The sequence below is a fragment of the Salmo salar genome, unplaced genomic scaffold (assembly GCF_965601325.2).
Source record: "Salmo salar unplaced genomic scaffold, fSalSal1 ptg000117l, whole genome shotgun sequence".
Classification (NCBI taxonomy): Eukaryota; Metazoa; Chordata; class Actinopteri; order Salmoniformes; family Salmonidae; genus Salmo; species Salmo salar.
In genome coordinates this window covers 2,233,318-2,253,319 of record NW_027675317.1, presented here as the reverse complement: position 1 = coordinate 2,253,319, position 20,002 = coordinate 2,233,318, and the positions used below count along the sequence as shown (strand labels likewise).

Sequence of the window (20,002 nt, the reverse complement as noted above, 5' to 3'; positions counted from 1 at the left end):
CACCAGTATATAACCCTAACTATATAAATAACTATACTATAGAACCCTCTGATCACACCAGTATATAACCCTAACTATATAACTATACTATAGAACCCTCTGATCACACCAGTATATAACCCTAACTATATAACTATACTATAGAACCCTCTGATCACACCAGTATATAACCCTAACTATATAACTATACTATAGAACCCTACTGATCACACCAGTATATAACCCTAACTATATAACTATACTATAGAACCCTCTGATCACACCAGTATATAACCCTAACTATATAAATAACTATACTATAGAACCCTCTGATCACACCAGTATATAACCCTAACTATATAACTATACTATACTATAGAACCCTCTGATCACACCAGTATATAACCCTTACTATATAACTATACTATACTATAGAACCCTCTGATCACACCAGTATATAACCCTAACTATATAACTAACTATACTATAGAACCCTCTGATCACACCAGTATATAACCCTAACTATATAACTAACTATACTATAGAACCCTCTGATCACACCATTATATAACCCTAACTATATAACTATACTATAGAACCCTCTGATCACACCAGTATATAACCCTAACTATATAACTATACTATAGAACCCTCTGATCACACCAGTATATAACCCTAACTATATAACTAACTATACTATAGAACCCTCTGATCACACCAGTATATAACCCTAACTATATAACTAACTATACTATAGAACCCTCTGATCACACCAGTATATAACCCTAACTATATAACTAACTATACTATAGAACCCTCTGATCACAACAGTATATAACCCTTACTATATAACTAACTATAGAACCCTCTGATCACACCAGTATATAACCCTAACTATATAACTATACTATAGAACCCTCTGATCACACCAGTATATAACCCTAACTATATAACTAACTATACTATAGAACCCTCTGATCACACCAGTATATAACCCTAACTATATAACTAACTATACTATAGAACCCTCTGATCACACCAGTATATAACCCTAACTATATAACTAACTATACTATAGAACCCTCTGATCACACCAGTATATAACCCTAACTATATAACTATACTATAGAACCCTCTGATCACACCAGTATATAACCCTAACTATATAACTATACTATAGAACCCTCTGATCACACCAGTATATAACCCTAACTATATAACTATACTATAGAACCCTCTGATCACACCAGTATATAACCCTAACTATATAACTATACTATAGAACCCTCTGATCACACCAGTATATAACCCTAACTATATAACTAACTATACTATAGAACCCTCTGATCACACCAGTATATAACCCTAACTATATAACTAACTATACTATAGAACCCTCTGATCACACCAGTATATAACCCTAACTATATAACTAACTATACTATAGAACCCCCCCCACACACACACACACACACACACACACACACACACACACACACACACACACACACACACACACACACACACACACACACACACACACACACACACACACAGTTACACACACACACACACACCTGGTTAAATAAATGTGAAATAATAAAAATAAAAAGGTCCTATATAATAATGAATCAGATTACATGGAGAGGGGGGACCTGATCCTAGATCATAATGAATCAGATTACATGGAGAGGGGGGGACCTGATCCCAGATCATAATGAATCAGATTACATGGATGGGGGGACCTGATCCAATATCATAATGAATCAGATTACATGGAGAGGGGGGACCTGATCCTATATCATAATAAATCAGATTACATGGAGAGGGGGGACCTGATCCTAGATCATAATGAATCAGATTACATGGAGAGGGGGGGACCTGATCCTAGATCATAATGAATCAGATTACATGGAGAGGGGGGACCTGATCCTATATCATAATAAATCAGATTGCATGGAGAGGGGGGACCTGATCCTAGATCATAATGAATCAGATTACATGGAGAGGAGGACCTGATCCTATATCATAATGAATCAGATTACATGGAGAGGGGGGACCTGATCCTAGATCATAATGAATCAGATTACATGGAGAGGGGGGACCTGATCCTATATCATAATAAATCAGATTACATGGAGAGGGGGGGACCTGATCCCAGATCATAATGAATCAGATTACATGGATGTGGGGACCTGATCCAATATCATAATGAATCAGATTACATGGAGAGGGGGGACCTGATCCTAGATCATAATGAATCAGATTACATGGAGAGGAGGACCTGATCCTAGATCATCATGAATCAGATTACATGGAGAGGGGGGGACCTGATCCTAGATCATAATGAATCAGATTACATGGAGAGGGGGGACCTGATCCTAGATCATAATGAATCAGATTACATGGAGAGGAGGGACCTGATCCTATATCATAATGAATCAGATTACATGGAGAGGGGGGACCTGATCCTAGATCATAATGAATCAGATTACATGGAGAGGGGGAACCTGATACTAGATCATAATGAATCAGATTACATGGAGAGGGGGACCTGATCCTAGATCATAATGAATCAGATTACATGGAGAGGAGGGGACCTGATACTAGATCATAATGAATCAGATTACATGGAGAGGGGGGACCTGATCCTAGATCATAATGAATCAGATTACATGGAGAGGGGGGGACCTGATCCTAGATCATAATGAATCAGATTACATGGAGAGGAGGGGACCTGATACTAGATCATAATGAATCAGATTACATGGAGAGGGGGGTTATGAGAGAACCCCCACATCATAGCTTCTCTTTATTCAACCTGCCATCTACCCACCTGGGGACTGAGGGTTATGAGAGAACCCCCACATCACTAGCTTCTCTTTATTCAACCTGCCATCTACCCACCTGGGGACTGAGGGTTATGAGAGAACCCCCACATCACTAGCTTCTCTTTATTCAACCTGCCATCTACCCACCTGGGGACTGAGGGTTATGAGAGAACCCCCACATCACTAGCTTGCATGTTCTGCAGCCTTGTAAAGATAAGGAGGGGACGACTGGGAGGCAGGTTGGCATTTATTGTCATGAATCTTGCCCTGGAGGCAGGTTGGCATTTATTGTCATGAATCTTGCCCTGGAGGCAGGTTGGCATTTATTGTCATGAATCTTGCCCTGGAGGCAGGTTGGCATTTATTGTCATGAATCTTGCCCTGGAGGCAGGTTGGCATTTATTGTCATGAATCTTGCCCTGGAGGCAGGTTGGCATTTATTGTCATGAATATTGTTCTGGAGGCAGGTTGGCATTTATTGTCATGAATCTTGCCCTGGAGGCAGTTGGCATTTATTGTCATGAATCTTGTTCTGGAGGCAGGTTCAGCAAAGTATTCCCTAGCTGGCACAGGCACAAAGTAATATAATCAGATTTTAATCCTAACCTCAACCACACTGCGAATCCTTCCCTTAAATTAAGACCATAAAACAACATTTTCCATAGCCAATTCTGACTTTGCAGCTGACATATCTAGAGGAAATCGCACAGTTCTGCCTCCAGGTCAAGATTCATGACAAACGTCAACATGAGACAGGGAGAAGCAATGTAAAAATCAATAACAAAACTGTTTCCACTATTAACATGCTTTTTCTTGTTTCAAGTATGTTTTATTATGAAAAGTACAATATAACCATGTATACTTGTACAACTATGGAGCGCATGTCCACATATAATTGTACAATTTGTTTTTCCAACATAAAAGACAAGAAATGATCACATTGGTATTTTAACAGTGTTATTGTAAGAGTTTAAATGTTTAAACAGAGTATACATCTAAAACAGGATAAAACAAGTGCAGTATGTTGTGAGAATGTTACTTTAACGTCGACTCATAACGTCACACTATAACGTCATGGGAGTCTTGTGGAAAGACTAACGGTGTTATTGTAAGAGGTCGTGGGTCAAGGTCCTCACAATTATAGGAAGATGCGCATGTGTGTGTGTGTGTGAGAGTGTGTCCTGTGTGTGTATGTGTGTGTGTGTGTGTGTGTGTGTGTGTGTGTCCAGTGTGTGTGTCCAGTGTGTGTGTGTGTGTCCAGTGTGTGTGAGTCCAGTGTGTGTGTGTGTGTGTGTGTGTGTGTTTGTTTGTCTAGTGTGTGTGTGTGTGTGTGTGTGTTTGTGTGTGTCCAGTGTGTGTGTGTGTGTGTGTGTGTGTGTTTGTGTGTGTCCAGTGTGTGTGTGTGTGTGTGTGTGTGTGTTTGTGTGTGTCCAGTGTGTGTGTGTGTGTGTGTGTGTTTGTGTGTGTCCAGTGTGTGTGTGTGTGTTTGTGTGTGTCCAGTGTGTGTGTGTGTGTGTGTGTGTGTGTGTGTGTGTCCAGTGTGTGTGTTTGTCCAGTGTGTGTGTGTGTGTGTGTGTGTGTGTGTGTGTGTGTGTGTGTGTCCAGTGTGTGTGTGTGTGTGTGTGTCCAGTGTGTGTGTGTGTGTGTCCAGTGTGTGTGTGTGTGTGTCCAGTGTGTGTGTGTGTGTGTCCAGTGTGTGTGTGTGTGTGTGTCCAGTGTGTGTGTGTGTGTGTGTCAGGTGTGTGTGTGTGTGTCCAGTGTGTGTGTGTGTGTGAGTCCAGTGTGTGTGTGTGTGTGAGAGTCCAGTGTGTGTGTGTGAGTCCAGTGTGTGTGTGTGAGTCCAGTGTGTGTGTGTGAGTCCAGTGTGTGTGTGTGAGTCCAGTGTGTGTGTGTGAGTCCAGTGTGTGTGTGTGTGTGTGAGTCCAGTGTGTGTGTGTGTGTGAGTCCAGTGTGTGTGTGTGTGTGAGTCCAGTGTGTGTGTGTGTGTGTCCAGTGTGTGTGTGTGTGTCCAGTGTGTGTGTGTGTGTGCCCAGTGTGTGTGTGTTCAGTGTGTGTGTGTGTTGAGTGTGTGTGTGTGTTCAGTGTGTGTTCAGTGTGTGTGTGTGTGTGTGTGTGTGTGTGTGTTCAGTGTGTGTGTGTGTGTGTGTGTGTGTGTGTTCAGTGTGTGTTCAGTGTGTGTGTGTGTGTGTGTGTGTGTGTGTCCAGTGTGTGTGTGTGTGTGTGTGTGTGTGTGTTCAGTGTGTGTGTTCAGTGTGTGTGTGTGTGTTCAGTGTGTGTTCAGTGTGTGTGTGTGTGTGTGTGTGTCCAGTGTGTGTGTGTGTGTGTTCAGTGTGTGTTCAGTGTGTGTGTGTGTGTGTGTGTGTGTGTGTGTGTGTGTGTGTGTGTGTGTGTGTGTGTGTGTTCAGTGTGTGTGTTCAGTGTGTGTGTGTGTGTTCAGTGTGTTCAGTGTGTGTGTGTGTGTTCAGTGTGTGTTCAGTGTGTGTGTGTGTGTGTGTGTGTGTGTGTGTGTGTCCAGTTATTATTTCAGGGACACTGAAGAGTCAACATCATCAACCCTAAACCCTGGATAGAGGGGCTCAGTGAATGTGGAGGTGAATGTGATCAGGTGGGTCAGTGTGTCAGAGGAGGCTCTATAGAAGGACAGAGTGCCGGCTGACCAGTCCAGATACACTCCTACTCTGTGGGGGCTGGAGGAGGGGACGTCTATGGTAGTGGAGTTATTATTATACCAGCTGGAGGAGGGGACGTCTATGGTAGTGGAGTTATTATTATACCAGCTGGAGGAGGGGACGTCTATGGTAGTGGAGTTATTATTATACCAGCTGGAGGAGGGGACGTCTATGGTAGTGGAGTTATTATTATACCAGCTGGAGGAGGGGACGTCTATGGTAGTGGAGTTATTATTATACCAGCTGGAGGAGGGGACGTCTATGGTAGTGGAGTTATTATTATACCAGCTGGAGGAGGGGACGTCTATGGTAGTGGAGTTATTATTATACCAGCTGGAGGAGGGGACGTCTATGGTAGTGGAGTTATTATTATACCAGCTGGAGGAGGGGACGTCTATGGTAGTGGAGTTATTATTATACCAGCTGGAGGAGGGGACGTCTATGGTAGTGGAGTTATTATTATACCAGCTGGAGGAGGGGACGTCTATGGTAGTGGAGTTATTATTATACCAGCTGGAGGAGGGGACGTCTATGGTAGTGGAGTTATTATTATGCCAGGCAATGTAACTGTTGTCAGAGCAGATCAGACTCCAGGACTTGTCATTGTATCCAAGACAACAGTCATCACCCCATCCTCTCCTGTTGATTCCTTTATATGTCACTCCTATACCAGCCTCTCTCCCACTCCACTCTACCTCCCAGTAACAGCGCCCAGTCAGACCCTCTCTACACAGCACCTGTCCCCAGACCTCAAATCTCTCTGGGTGATCAGGATACGGCTGCTTCTCTCTCCTACAAGTCACCTTTCTGTTCTCCTCAGACAGAGAGAGGAGTCTGTGTACTGTGTTTGGGTCCAGTGTGAGATCACAGACATCTGATGGATGAAACCAGACACAATATTAGAAATCATCATCATTCACATTAGAATGTTAACTCACTTTTCACTAATTCATTTAATGTAGATGTTTCTAGGTATCAAAAGGAGAAGTTAAGGTAACTTGAGACTTGTTGAATGATCATATGTTATACTGTATGGTAATATAAAACACACTTATTCACATTAATTACACACACACACACACACATCAACTCTTTGTAAACGTTGGTGTCCCTGATTTGTGCTTCTGTAGAACTACAGATGATATTTAATATGACCAAGTCAGTAATGATGGTGGTCTTTGACTTAACTCGAATTAAGACTTATTCTTAGTCATATTCTTCACAGCAGTCAACACTCACATTTTCTAATCCCAGGTTTCATTCTGTTCTCTCCACCATGTTCCACACTGTAGCGGTAAGCAGAAAAACAGACTGTGTGTTCAGGTGTATCCCTCAATGACTCACACACACACACACACACACACACACACACACACACACACACACACACACACACACACACACACACACACACACACACACACACACACACACACACACACACACACACACACACACACACACACACACACACATATAACTTTGTCCAAGTGGTGGTCAGAATGTTTGTCTTAACTAGCCTGAAAAGTCAAACATGTCTGATATGAACATTGACATAAACCCTCCACATACTTGAGTTTCTCCAGTCTGCAGTGTGGATCCTCCAGTCCAGCAGAGAGCAGTCTGACTCCTGAGTCTCCTGGGTGATTGTAGCTCAGGTCCAGCTCTCTCAGGTGTGAGGGGTTTGACCTCAGAGCTGAGACCAGAGAAGCACAGCCTTCCTCTGTGACTAGACAGCCTGACAGCCTGCAAACAGTCAAATCATATTAAAATCACACTGCTATTCTTTGGTGGTGAAAATAGTGGCAGTATATTTCTTCAACATATTCAGATACATCAGTGTCATGAAACCTGCCATATCTATTCAGAAATGAATGTATCATATTATAAATTACAAATGATCAACGTTTTGCCTGCAGATAGAAACATGTATAGTACAAATATTTGAGTAGACTGACCAGACCAGTTTAAAAGCAGTATCAGTCAAAAGACAGACAGTGAGGTATCAGATTTAGATTGTATTGAGTATACAGTCCACACCATATCTATTTTGACAGTGAAGATAACAATTTAAATGTGGTTCTAAACTCTAACATTTTGGATTTCAGATCAAATGTTTCATATGAGGTGACAGTATATAATGTCACCTTTTATTTGAGGATATTTTCATACATATCTGTTTCACTATTTAGAAAAATGAAAGCACTTTATGTATCTAGTCCCCCTATTTAAAGAAGTCATATGTTTTCTGACCAATTCACTCATAGTGGCTTAAAGTAGTCACAAGTTCAGTATTTGATCCGATATTCCTTGAACGCAGCGACTACATCAAGCTTGTGACTCAAACTCGTTGATTGATTTTTCAGTTTGTTTTGGTTGTGTTTTGGGTTGTGTTTTGCCCAATATTAAAATGGTGGATGGTGTAACGTCTGCTTCCAGCTCACACTCTCAAACACGTAGATCCCCCTGAACGCAGCTCACTCTCCAGATCCCAGTCACCTGAATTCTGATCACCTGTTCACACACCTGTATGTCATTATCAAACTCTATTTAGTTCAGTTCTTTGCACCCCCATCATTGTGATGTAATGTTTGATTTGCGACACACGGCTATTCGGAGCGCTGACTTTCCTTTAATTTACTCCTCCCGTGTATGATAGTTTTTGCCTGCCTCACTAATGATGCCTTTTGCCTATTCCCTGCCTGTACCTTAGCCCATTGGATTTCCTGTTATCAACCTATTCCCTGCCTGTACCTTAGCCCATTGGATTTCCTGTTATCAACCTATTCCCTGCCTGTACCTTAGCCCATTGGATTTCCTGTTATCAACCTATTCCCTGCCTGTACCTTAGCCCATTGGATTTCCTGTTATCAACCTATTCCCTGCCTGTACCTTAGCCCATTGGATTTCCTGTTATCAACCTATTCCCTGCCTGTACCTTAGCCCATTGGATTTCCTGTTATCAACCTATTCCCTGCCTGTACCTTAGCCCATTGGATTTCCTGTTATCAACCTATTCCCTGCCTGTACCTTAGCCCATTGGATTTCCTGTTATCAACCTATTCCCTGCCTGTACCTTAGCCCATTGGATTTCCTGTTATCAACCTATTCCCTGCCTGTACCTTAGCCTATTGGATTTCCTGTTATCAACCTATTGCCTGATCTCCCGGACCACGGCCTTTTCCCTGCCTGTTGCATTTTTGGACCCTTTTTGATCTTCTGCCTGCCCCTGGACCTGTGGTCCTTTACAATAAACACCTGCTGAGCCCTGCACTTGAAACCAGCTCTCTGTCTCCCATCGTGTTCATTACAGATGGTGACTGGAGTCATTTTATTTATAAGTGAGTAGATAACATGTTTCTAAACACTACTAAAAGCATCCTGATGATGCCATGATTAAGAAAAATCATGAATGAATCATGAATAATAGTGAGAAAGTTACAGAGACTACAACAAAACATGCTAACCTCTCACCATTACCAATAACAGAGGCTACAACAAAACATGCTAACCTCTCACCATTACCAATAACAGAGGCTACAACAAAACATGCTAACCTCTCACCATTACCAATAACAGAGGCTACAACAACACATGCTGACCTCTCACCATTACCAATAACAGAGGCTACAACAAAACATGCTAACCTCTCACCATTACCAATAACAGAGGCTACAACAAAACATGCTAACCTCTCACCATTACCAATAAGAGAGACTACAACAATACATGTTAACCTCTCACCATTACCAATAACAGAGGCTACAACAAAACATGCTAACCTCTCACCATTACCAATAACAGAGGCTACAACAAAACATGCTAACCTCTCACCATTACCAATAAGAGGCTACAACAAAACATGCTAACCTCTCACCATTACCAATAACAGAGGATACAACAAAACATGCTAACCTCTCACCATTACCAATAACAGAGGCTACAACAACACATGCTAACCTCTCACCATTACCAATAACAGAGGCTACAACAAAACATGCTAACCTCTCACCATTACCAATAACAGAGGATACAACAAAACATGCTAACCTCTCACCATTACCAATAACAGAGGTTACAACAAAACATGCTAACCTCTCACCATTACCAATAACAGAGGCTACAACAAAACATGCTAACCTCTCACCATTACCAATAACAGAGGCTACAACAAAACATGCTAACCTCTCACCATTACCAATACAGAGGCTACAACAAAACATGCTAACCTCTCACCATTACCAATAACAGAGGCTACAACAAAACATGCTAACTTCTCACCATTACCAATAACAGAGGATACAACAGAACATGCTAACCTCTCACCATTACCAATAACAGAGGCTACAACAAAACATGCTAACCTCTCACCATTACCAATAACAGAGGCTACAACAAAACATGCTAACCTCTCACCATTACCAATAACAGAGGCTACAACAAAACATGCTAACATCTCACCATTACCAATGACAGAGGGGGTATGATCTTTGTACCTCTGTAAATTTCTCATTCCTCATTATTCACGACTAATTCCTGATTATTCATAATCATGGTAGCATCCACATGAATGTAGAAGTGTTCAGAAACATCTTCTCTTCTTACTGACAATACAAGTGAAGTGACTCCAAAATGACAGGACATTATTCACCATTCAGAATATTGGACCCAACACTAAACTTTTGACTAAATTAATTTGTCCAAATAATTAAGACTTCTTCAAATAGGAGAACTAAACTCAGCAAAAAAAGAAACGTCCTCTCACTGTCATTTGCGTTTATTTTCATCAAACTTAACATGTGTAAATATTTGTATGAACATAACAACATTCAACAACTATGACATAAACTGAACAAGTTCCACAGACATGTGACTCACAGAAATGGAATAATGTTTCCCTGAACAAAGGGGGGTCAAAATCAAAAGTAACACTCAGTATCTGCTGTGGCCACCAGCTGCATCAAGAACTGCAGATCATCTCCTCCTCATGGACTGCATCAGATTTGCCAGTTCTTGATGTGAGATGTTACCCCACTCTTCCACCAAGACACCTGCAAGTTCCTGGACATTTCTGGGGGGAATGGCCTTAGCCCTCACCCTCCGATCCAACAGGTCCCAGATGTGCTCAATGGGATTGAGATCCGGGCTCTTCGCTGGCCATGGCAGAACACTGACATTCCTGTCTTGCAGGAAATCACGCACAGAACAAGTAGTATGGCTGGTGGCATTGTCATGCTGGAGGGTCATGTCAGGATGAGCCTGCAGGAAGGGTACCACATGAGGGAGGAGGATGTCTTCCCTGTAACGCACATCGTTGAGATTGCCTGCAATGACAACAAGCTCAGTCCGGTGATGCTGTAACACACTGCCCCAGACCATGACGGACCCTCCACCTCCAAATCGATCCCGCTCCAGAGTACAGGCCTCGGTGTAACGCTCATTCCTTCGACGATAAACGCGAATCCGACCATCACCCCTGGTGAGCCAAAACCTCGACTCGTCAATGAAGAGCACTTTTTGCCAGTCCTGTCTGGTCCAGCGATGGTGGGTTTGTGCCCATAGGTGACGTTGTTGCCGGTGATGTCTGGTGAGGACCTGCCTTACAACAGGCCTACAAGCCCTCAGCCCAGCCTCTCTCAGCCTATTGAGGACAGTCTGAGCACTGATGGAGGGATTGTGCATTCCTGGTGTAACTCGGGCAGTTGTTGCCATCCTGTACCTGTCCCGCAGGTGTGATGTTCGGATGTACCGATCCTGCACAGGTGTTGTTACACGTGACCCTGCCACTGTGAGGACGATCAGCTGTCCGACCTGTCTCCCTGTAGCGCTGTCTAAGGCGTCTCATAGTACGAACATTGCAATTTATTGCCCTGGCCACATCTGCAGTCCTTGTGCCTCCTTGCAGCATGCCTAAGGCACGTTCACGCAGATGAGCAGGGACCCTGGGCATCTTTCTTTTGGTGTTTTTCAGAGTCAGTAGAAAGGCCTCTTTCGTGTCCTAAGATTTCATAACTGTGACCTTCATTGCCTACCATCTGTAAGCTGTTAGTGTCTTAACGACCGTTCCACAGGTGCATGTTCATTAATTGTTTATGGTTCATTGAACAAGCATGGGGAAACAGTGCTTAAACCCTTTTCAATAAAGATCTGTGAAGTTATTTGGATTTTTACGAATTATCTTTGAAAGACAGGGTCCTGAAAAAGGGATGTTTCTTTTTTTGTTGAGTTTAGATGCATAAAGTGCTTTCATATCTAAACGGTAAAAAATACAGTCTTGGCCAAAAGTTTTGAGAATGACACAAATATTAATTTTCACAAAGTCTGCTGCCTCAGTTTGTATGATGGCAATTTGCATATACTCCAGAATGTTATGAAGAGTGATCAGATAAATTGCAAATAATTGCCAAGTCCCTCTTTGCCATGCAAATGAACTGAATCCCCAAAAAACATTTCCACTGCATTTCAGCCCTGCCACAAAAGGACCAGCTGACATCATGTCAGTGATTCTCTCGGTAACACAGGTGTGAGTGTTGACGAGGACAAGGCTGGAGATCACTCTGTCATGCTGATTGTGTTTGCATAAATGACTGGAAGCTTCAAAAGGAGGGTGGTGCTTGGAATCATTGTTCTTCCTCTGTCAAACATGGTTACCTGCAAGGAAACACGTGTCATCATCATTGCTTTGCACAAAAAGGGCTTCACAGGCAAGGATATTGCTGCCAGTAAGATGGCACCTAAATCAACCATTTATCGGATCATCAAGAACTTCAAGGAGAGCGGTTCAATTGTTGTGAAGAAGGCTTCAGGGCGCCCAAGAAAGTCCAGCAAACGCCAGGACCGTCTCCTAAAGTTGATTCAGCTGCGGGATCGGGGCACCACCAGTACAGAGCTTGCTCAAGAATGGCAGCAGGCAGGTGTGAGTGCATCTGCACGCACAGTGAGGCGAAGACTTTCGGAGGATGGCCTGGTGTCAAGAAGGGCAGCAAAGAAGCAACTTCTCTCCAGGAAAAACATCAGGGACAGACTGATATTCTGCAAAAGGTACAGGGATTGGATTGCTGAGGACTGGGGTAAGTCATTTTTTCTGATGAATCCCCTTTCTGATTGTTTGAGGCATCCGGAAAAAAGCTTGTCTGGAGAAGGCAAGGTGAGAGCTACCATCAGTCCTGTGTCATGCCAACAGTAAAGCATCCTGAGACCATTCATGTGTGGGGTTGCTTCTCAGCCAAGGGAGTGGGCTCACTCACAATTTTGCCAAAGAACACAGCATGAATAAAGAATGGTACCAACACATCCTCCGAGAGCAACTTCTCCCAACCAGTCAGGAACAGTTTGGTGACGAACAATGCCTTTTCCAGCATGATGGAGCACTTTGCCATAAGGCAAAAGTGATAACTAAGTGGCTCTGGGAACAAAACATTGATATTTTGGGTCCATGGCCAGGAAACTCCCCAGACCTTAATCCCATTGAGAACTTGTGGTCAATCCTCAAGAGGCAGGTGGACAAACAAAACCCCACAAATTCCGACAAACTCCAAGCATTGATTATGCAAGAATGGGCTGCCATCAGTCAGGATGTGGCCCAGAGGTTAATTGACAGCATGCCAGGGCAGATTGCAGAGGTCTTGGAAAAGAATGGTCAGCACTGCAAATATTGACTCATTGCTTCAACTTCATATGATTGTCAATAAAAGCCTTTGACACTTATGAAATGCTTGTAATTATACTTCAGTATTCCATAGTAACATCTGACAAAAATATCTAAAGACACTGAAGCAGCAGACTTTGTGAAAATTAATATTTGTGTCATTCTCAAAACTTGTGGCCACGACTGTATATGTATGAACACCTTTAAACAAAAGGTGACGTTCTGTACTGTCACCTAATATCCAACATTCTATCTCAAATCCAAAATGCTGGAGCATAGCACCACATTTAAAACTTTAAGCTTCACTGTCCAAACACATATGGTGTGGACTATGTGTGTCTGGTAAACACATGTGGATCTGGTGAACAGTTATCACTTGTTGACCAACTACAGGAATACTGACCTCAGAGTCTCCAGTTTACTGTGGGGATTCCCCAGTACAGCAGAGAGCAGCTCCACTCCTGAATCCTTCAGGTCATTGTTACTCAGGTCCAGCTCTCTCAGGTGTGAGGGGTTTGACCTCAGAGCTGAGACCAGAGAATCACAGCCTTCCTCTGTGACTAGACAGCCTGACAGCCTGCAAACAGTCAAATCATATTAAAATCACACTGCTATGCTTTGGTGGTGAAAATAGTGGCAGTATCATTTTTCAACATATTCAGATATCAGTGTCCTGAAACCTTTCATATCTATTCGTAAATTAATGTATCATCATTAAAAATTACAAATTATCAAAGTTTTGCCTGCAGATAGAAACATGTATAGTACAAATATTTGAGTAGACTGACCAGACCAGTTTAAAAGCAGTATCAGTCAAAAGACAGACAGTGAGGTATCAGATTTAGATTGTATTGAGTATACAGTCCACACATATCTATTTTGACAGTGAAGATAACATTTTAAATGTGGCTCTAAACTCCAACATTTTGGATTTCACATCAAATGTTTCATATGAGGTGACAGTATATAATGTCACCTTTTATTTGAGGATATTTTAATACATACAGTTGAAGTCAGAAGTTTACATACACCTTAGCCAAATGCATTTAAACTCAATTTTTACAATTCCTGACATTTAATCCTAGTAAAAGTCCCCTGTCTTAGGTCAGTTAGGATCACCACTTTATTTTAAGAATGTGAAATGTCAGAATAATAGTAGAGAGAATGATTAATTTCAGCTTTTATTTCTTTCATCACATTCCCAGTGGGTCAGAAGTTTACATACACTCAATTAGTATTTGGTAGCATTGCCTTTAAATGGTTTAACTTGGGTTAAACGTTTTGGGTAGCCTTCCACAAGCTTCCCACAATAAGTTGGGTGAATTTTGGCCCATTCCTCCTGACAGAGCTGGTGTAACTGAGTCAGGTTTGTAGGCCTCTTGCTCGCACACGCCTTTTCAGTTCTGCCCACAAATTTTCTATAGGATTGAGGTCAAGGTTTTGTGATGGCCACTCCAATACCTTGACTTTGTTGTCCTTAATCCATTTTGCCACAACTTTGGAAGTATGCTTGGGGTCATTGTCCATTTGGAAGACCCATTTGTGACCAAGCTTTAACTTCCTGACTGATGTCTCGAGATGTTGCTTCAATATATCCACAATTTTCCTGCCTCATGATGCCATCTATTTTGTGAAGTGCGCCAGTCCCTCCTGCAGCAAAGCACCCCCACAACATGATGCTGCCACCGCCGTGCTTCACAGTTGGGATGGTATGATGGCTGTGTGGTCCCATGGTGTTTAGACTTGCATACTATTGATTGAACGTATTACCTTCAGGCGTTTGGAAATTGCTCCCAAGGATGAAGCAGACTTGTGGAGGTCTACAATTTTTTTTTCTGAGATTTTGCCTGATTCCTTTTCATTTTCCCATGATGTCAAGCAAAGAGGCACTGAGTTTGAAGGTAGGCCTTGAAATACATCCAAATTATGTCAATTAGTCTATCAGATGCTTCTAAAGCCATGACATAATTTTCTGGAATTTTCCAAGCTGTTTAAAGGCACAGTCAACTTAGTGTATGTAAACTTCTGACCCACTGGAATTGTGATACAGTGAATTATAAGTGAAATAATCTGTCTGTAATCAATTGTTTCAAAAATTACTTGTGTCATGCACAAAGTAGATGTCCGAACCGACTTGCCAAAACTATAGTTTGTTAACAAGAAATTTGTGGAGAGGTTCAAAAACACGTTTTAATGACTCCAACCTAAGTGTATGTACACTTCCGACTTCAACTGTATGTTATTGACGATTAAAAATTAAATTCTGATGATGCCATGATTAAGAAAAATCATGAATAAATCATGAATCAGAATGAGTGAGAAAGTTACAGAGGCCACAACAGAACATGCTAACCTCTCACCATTACCAATAACAGAGGCTACAACAAAACATGCTAACCTCTCACCATTACCAATAACAGAGGGGGTTTGATCTTTGTTAGTAGAATCACAAGCTTGATGTAATCACTGCAGGTGTCAGGAATCCCGCTTCCTGAGTCTGTTTCTGCCTGAGCTGACTGTTTTCTGTTTGGAGTCTAAGGGTGCGTTCAGAAACCTATCTGGTTGCTAGGCGACGAAGCTAGGCGGGAGATCTAGTGATATTATTACCCTGTCTGGTTGCCAGGCGACGAAGTTAGGCGGGAGATCTAGTGATTACCCTACACCTGCATCTCATCAACCTTCTGCACACCTGGTCCTGATCATCACCTCTTCATAAGCCCTGAGCTGACATCCATTCCCTGCTGGATCGTTAGCAACGAACAGCCTCATGTTTCCTGAGCTAGTCTTGTTGTTTTGTTCTTGTTACTGGTTACTCACCCCCCGTTTACTCTGTCTACAGTCATTCTCCCGGAACATTCAACTCCCTTGCCTGGCCGTCGGTGGATACAGTGACGTCATTGAATCCACCCATCTACTCTCATCAACTCACCTCCGCTGCCACATCAAGACTACCAATAAATACTCACCTTCATTTTACTCACCTTGTCCTGGTCTGCTTCTGGGTTCTGTCTTAGAGAAACGTGACAGCAGGCATGGAATATGGGACAACATGCTAAACTTATGACTATTTTAATACACTATAAGTAATATGTCCGAATAATTACGACTTTTTCAAATGGGAGAACTACATGCATAAAGTACTTTCATATCTGATAATACTGACCTCAGAGTCAACAGTTTACAGTGGGGATTCCCCAGTACAGCAGAGAGCAGCTTCACGCCTGAATCCTTCAGGTCATTGTTACTCAGATCCAGCTCTCTCAGGTGTGAGGGGTTTGAACTGAGAACTGAGACCAACACTTTACAGGATGTGTCTGTGAGTTTACAGCCAGTGAGTCTGCAAACACAGAAGAAATACAATGACAGACAGGTTGTATTAAAATGATACGCTTAGCTTTCTCTGTTTACGCTGTTACCCATTTACAAATAATGTGTTGGGTTTGACCACAGAGCTGAGACCAGAGAAGCACAGCCTTCCTCTGTGACTCCACAGCCTGACAAAGAGATCATGACTTCAAACACATTGTTAATTTAGTGTAGAAGGACAATGGCAGATGCATTTGGTTAATTCTCCCAAACAACATATAGATTCTTCTTCTGTCTCCTAGAGTTGTATGGTCATATTGTTATACTAATGTGAAAATCAATGCATTTATTCAATGTTTTCAATATAATATTAAACACATATTATAATGCATATTTTTCTTTAACCTGAATATTTCTTCCTGATGATTAGTTTTTATATGTCATTTTATGTACTCACAGAACAGCTCTGGAGGCTTTGACCACTGGCAGCAGCCTCAGAAGACCTTCCTCTGATCTGGAGTATTTCTTCAGGTCAAACACATCGAGCTCCTTTTCTGAAGTCAGCAACACAAAGACCAGAGCTGACCACTGTGCAGGTGACAGGTTGGGTTTTGAGAGACTTCCTGAGCTCAGGTAGCTTTGGATCTCCTCCACTAGAGAATGGTCATTCAGTTCATTCAGACAGTGGAACAGATTGATGCTCCTCTCTGGAGAGGGATTCTCCCTGATCTTCTCCTTGATGTACTTGACTGTCTCTTCATGGCTCTGTGAGCTGCTTCTTGTCTTTGTCAGTAGACCTCGTAAGTGCTTCTGATTGGACTCCAGTGAGAGGCCCAGAAGGAAGCGGAGGAACAGGTCCAGGTTTCCTGTGTCACTGTGTAAGGCTTTATCCACAGCACTCTTGTAGACAGTAACTTCAGACTTGTCTCTGTACAGCAGAGAAAATATACTGGACTTTGTTTGCTGTTTGTCCACGAGATTCTCATTGTTGTTGATGAATGAGAGGAACACATACACAGCAGCCAGAAACTCCTGAATGCTCAGATGAACGAAGCAATACACCTTGTCTTGGTACAGAACACATTCCTCTTTAAAGAGCTGTGTACACAATCCTGAGTACACTGAGGCTTCATTGACATCAATGCCAGCCTCTTTCAGGTCTTCTTCATAGAAAATCTGATTGCCCTTCACAAGCTGTTGAAAAGCCAGTTTTCCCAGTGACAGAATGCTCTCGTTATTCAAGTGTGGATCTGTCTCTTCTTTCCCAAGATACTTTTCATTCTTCTGTTTGGTATGAAACACCACAAGGTGTGTGTACATCTCAGTCAGAGTCTTGGGCATCTCTTCTCTCTTATGTTTCAGTATGTGTTCGAGGACTGTTGCAGAGATCCAACAGAAGACTGGAATGTGGCACATGATGTGGAGACTCCTTGATGTCTTTATGTGTGAGATGATTCTGCTGGCCAGGTCCTCATCACTGAATCTCTTTCTGAAGTACTCCTCCTTCTGTGGGTCATTGAACCCTCGTACCTCTGTCACCTGGTCAACACACCCTGAAGGGATCTTATTGGCTGCTGCAGGTCGGGTAGTTATCCAGAGGAGAGCAGAGGGAAGCAGATTTCCCTCGATGAGATTTGTCAGCAGAACATCCAGTGAGGTTGACTCTGTGACGTCCCAACAGATCTTGTTATTCTGGAAGTCTAGGGGCAGTCGGCACTCATCCAGACCATCAAAGATGAACAGAACTTTGTACTTGTTGTAGATGGAGATTCCTGATTGTTTGGTTTCCATTGAGAAGTGATTAAGAAGTTCAATCAAAGTGTGTTTTTCCCCTTTCATCAAATTCAGCTCCCGAAAAGGGAATGAAAACACAAATTGGACATCCTGATTTGCTTTTCCTTCAGCCCAGTCCAGAATGAACTTCTGCACAGAGACTGTTTTTCCAATGCCAGCGACTCCCTTTGTCAGCACAGTTCTGATACGTTTGTCTTGTCCAGTTAAGGGTTTGAAGATGTCGTTACATTTGATTGCAGTCTCTGGTCTTGCTTGTTTCCTGGTTGTTGTCTCAATCTGTCTCAGCTCATGTTCATTATTGACCTCTCCTGTTCCTCCCTCTGTGATGTAGAGCTCTGTGTAGATCTGATTGAGAAGTGTTGGGTTTCCTTGTTTAGCGATCCCCTCAAATACACATTGAAACTTCTTCTTTAGATTAGATTTGAGTTCACGTTGGCAAATCACAGCAAGCTCATCTGAATGAAGAATTAACACAGAGGATATTAATATTACATCTGTTTTAATGCCTACAGTATTGTAGGACTGTTATAAAGTTTTACATTATAATGATTTCTTCTCTTAACTGACTGTATAAATGTGTAGATGTTTTCATAATGCATTACAGATGTTAAATGTTATAAAACAGCATTCAACATGAGGCAGACAGATCTTACATTTCTCCAGTGTGTCAGCGAGCTCCTTCTGGTTCATTTTCCTCAGGACGTGCAGTGTGATCTTCAGAGCCCCCTCTCTGGCACTGCTCTCCTGCTTCTCATCTTCAGCGTCCACCACTTCCTCATCCTGCTTCTGACTCTCAAAGCCTTCTGGGAGTTCAGGACTAAGAATCCTCTTGAACATCTTCAGCTCGTTCTTCACAAATGTCATAATTTTCTCTTCAAGCAACTGAAATAAATCAAGTAAATAAGTTAAGCAAGAGAAGAAATGCTTTCTCATTAACACATTATTGAATAATTGACAGATCAACTTTACTTGAGGTCAACAAAAACAAATGTTCATAACAGGACCACATACACTGAATATAGAGTCCAGGTCTGTTTGATGACTCTGGGAAGACTGACCACTGAGAATCTCTGACTCTGATCTCTCCTGTTGGTTTCTGTGGACAAAACATGAGATTACATCTAATCAACCTGGGAGTACACACACACACACACAAACACTCAGACACACGCACACACACACACACACACACACACACACACACACACACACACACACACACACACACACACACACACACACACACACACACACACACACACACACACACACACACACACACGTGGAGGGAACAATGTGTTTGTTTAATATTGTTTTAGGACTATATAAATGGATAAAAGTATTAGCCTATGGATTATGAAAACAACCAAAAGAAATGTGAAAATGGGAGAGGAGAAATGACTAGAGACAGTGTTGTTTAACTCACTGACCATGACCCATGAGTTCTTCTTACCTTTGTTCAGTAGAAAAGTCTCCCTCTCTAAAATGTATAGGACGATTCATAGACTGGTCACATGTTTTCATTTCAGAGAGTCTGCCTCTCTCTCAGAGAAATCAGTAGTACTGCTAGGTTTAACACAGTAATAAAATATATCTGCCTCTCAGAGAAATCAGTAGTACTGCTAGGTTTAATACAGTAATAATATATATCTGCCTCTCAGAGAAATCAGTAGTACTGCTAGGTTTAACACAGTAATAATATATATCTGCCTCTCAGAGAAATCAGTAGTACTGCTAGGTTTAACACAGTAATAATATATATCTGCCTCACTCTC

General features: G+C 42.2%; 1 protein-coding gene across 1 annotated transcript; it reads right to left on the bottom strand.

Moving 5' to 3' along the window:
* Window positions 1-9,877: 9,877 nt before the first annotated feature.
* LOC145866045 (NLR family CARD domain-containing protein 3-like) lies at window positions 9,878-19,162 on the bottom strand. Its single transcript, XM_082970923.1, has 2 exons — window positions 16,891-19,162; window positions 9,878-16,464 (listed from the first exon to the last, which is right to left on the bottom strand). Exons 1-2 carry the CDS (start codon window positions 18,270-18,272, stop codon window positions 16,239-16,241), a joined length of 1,608 nt encoding a protein of 535 aa, XP_082827049.1. The 5' UTR covers window positions 18,273-19,162; the 3' UTR covers window positions 9,878-16,238.
* Between the last annotated feature and the right edge of the window lie 840 nt (window positions 19,163-20,002).

Excerpts from the sequence above, each read along its gene's own strand:
- LOC145866045 (XM_082970923.1), bottom strand. The coding sequence starts at position 18,272 with ATGAAAGGGGAAAAACACACTTTGATTGAACTTCTTAATCACTTCTCA. Across the intron at positions 16,465-16,890 it reads AAAGCCTCCAGAGCTGTTCT|ACTCACTGGCTGTAAACTCA; the intron begins GTGAGTACATAA and ends CTGTGTTTGCAG.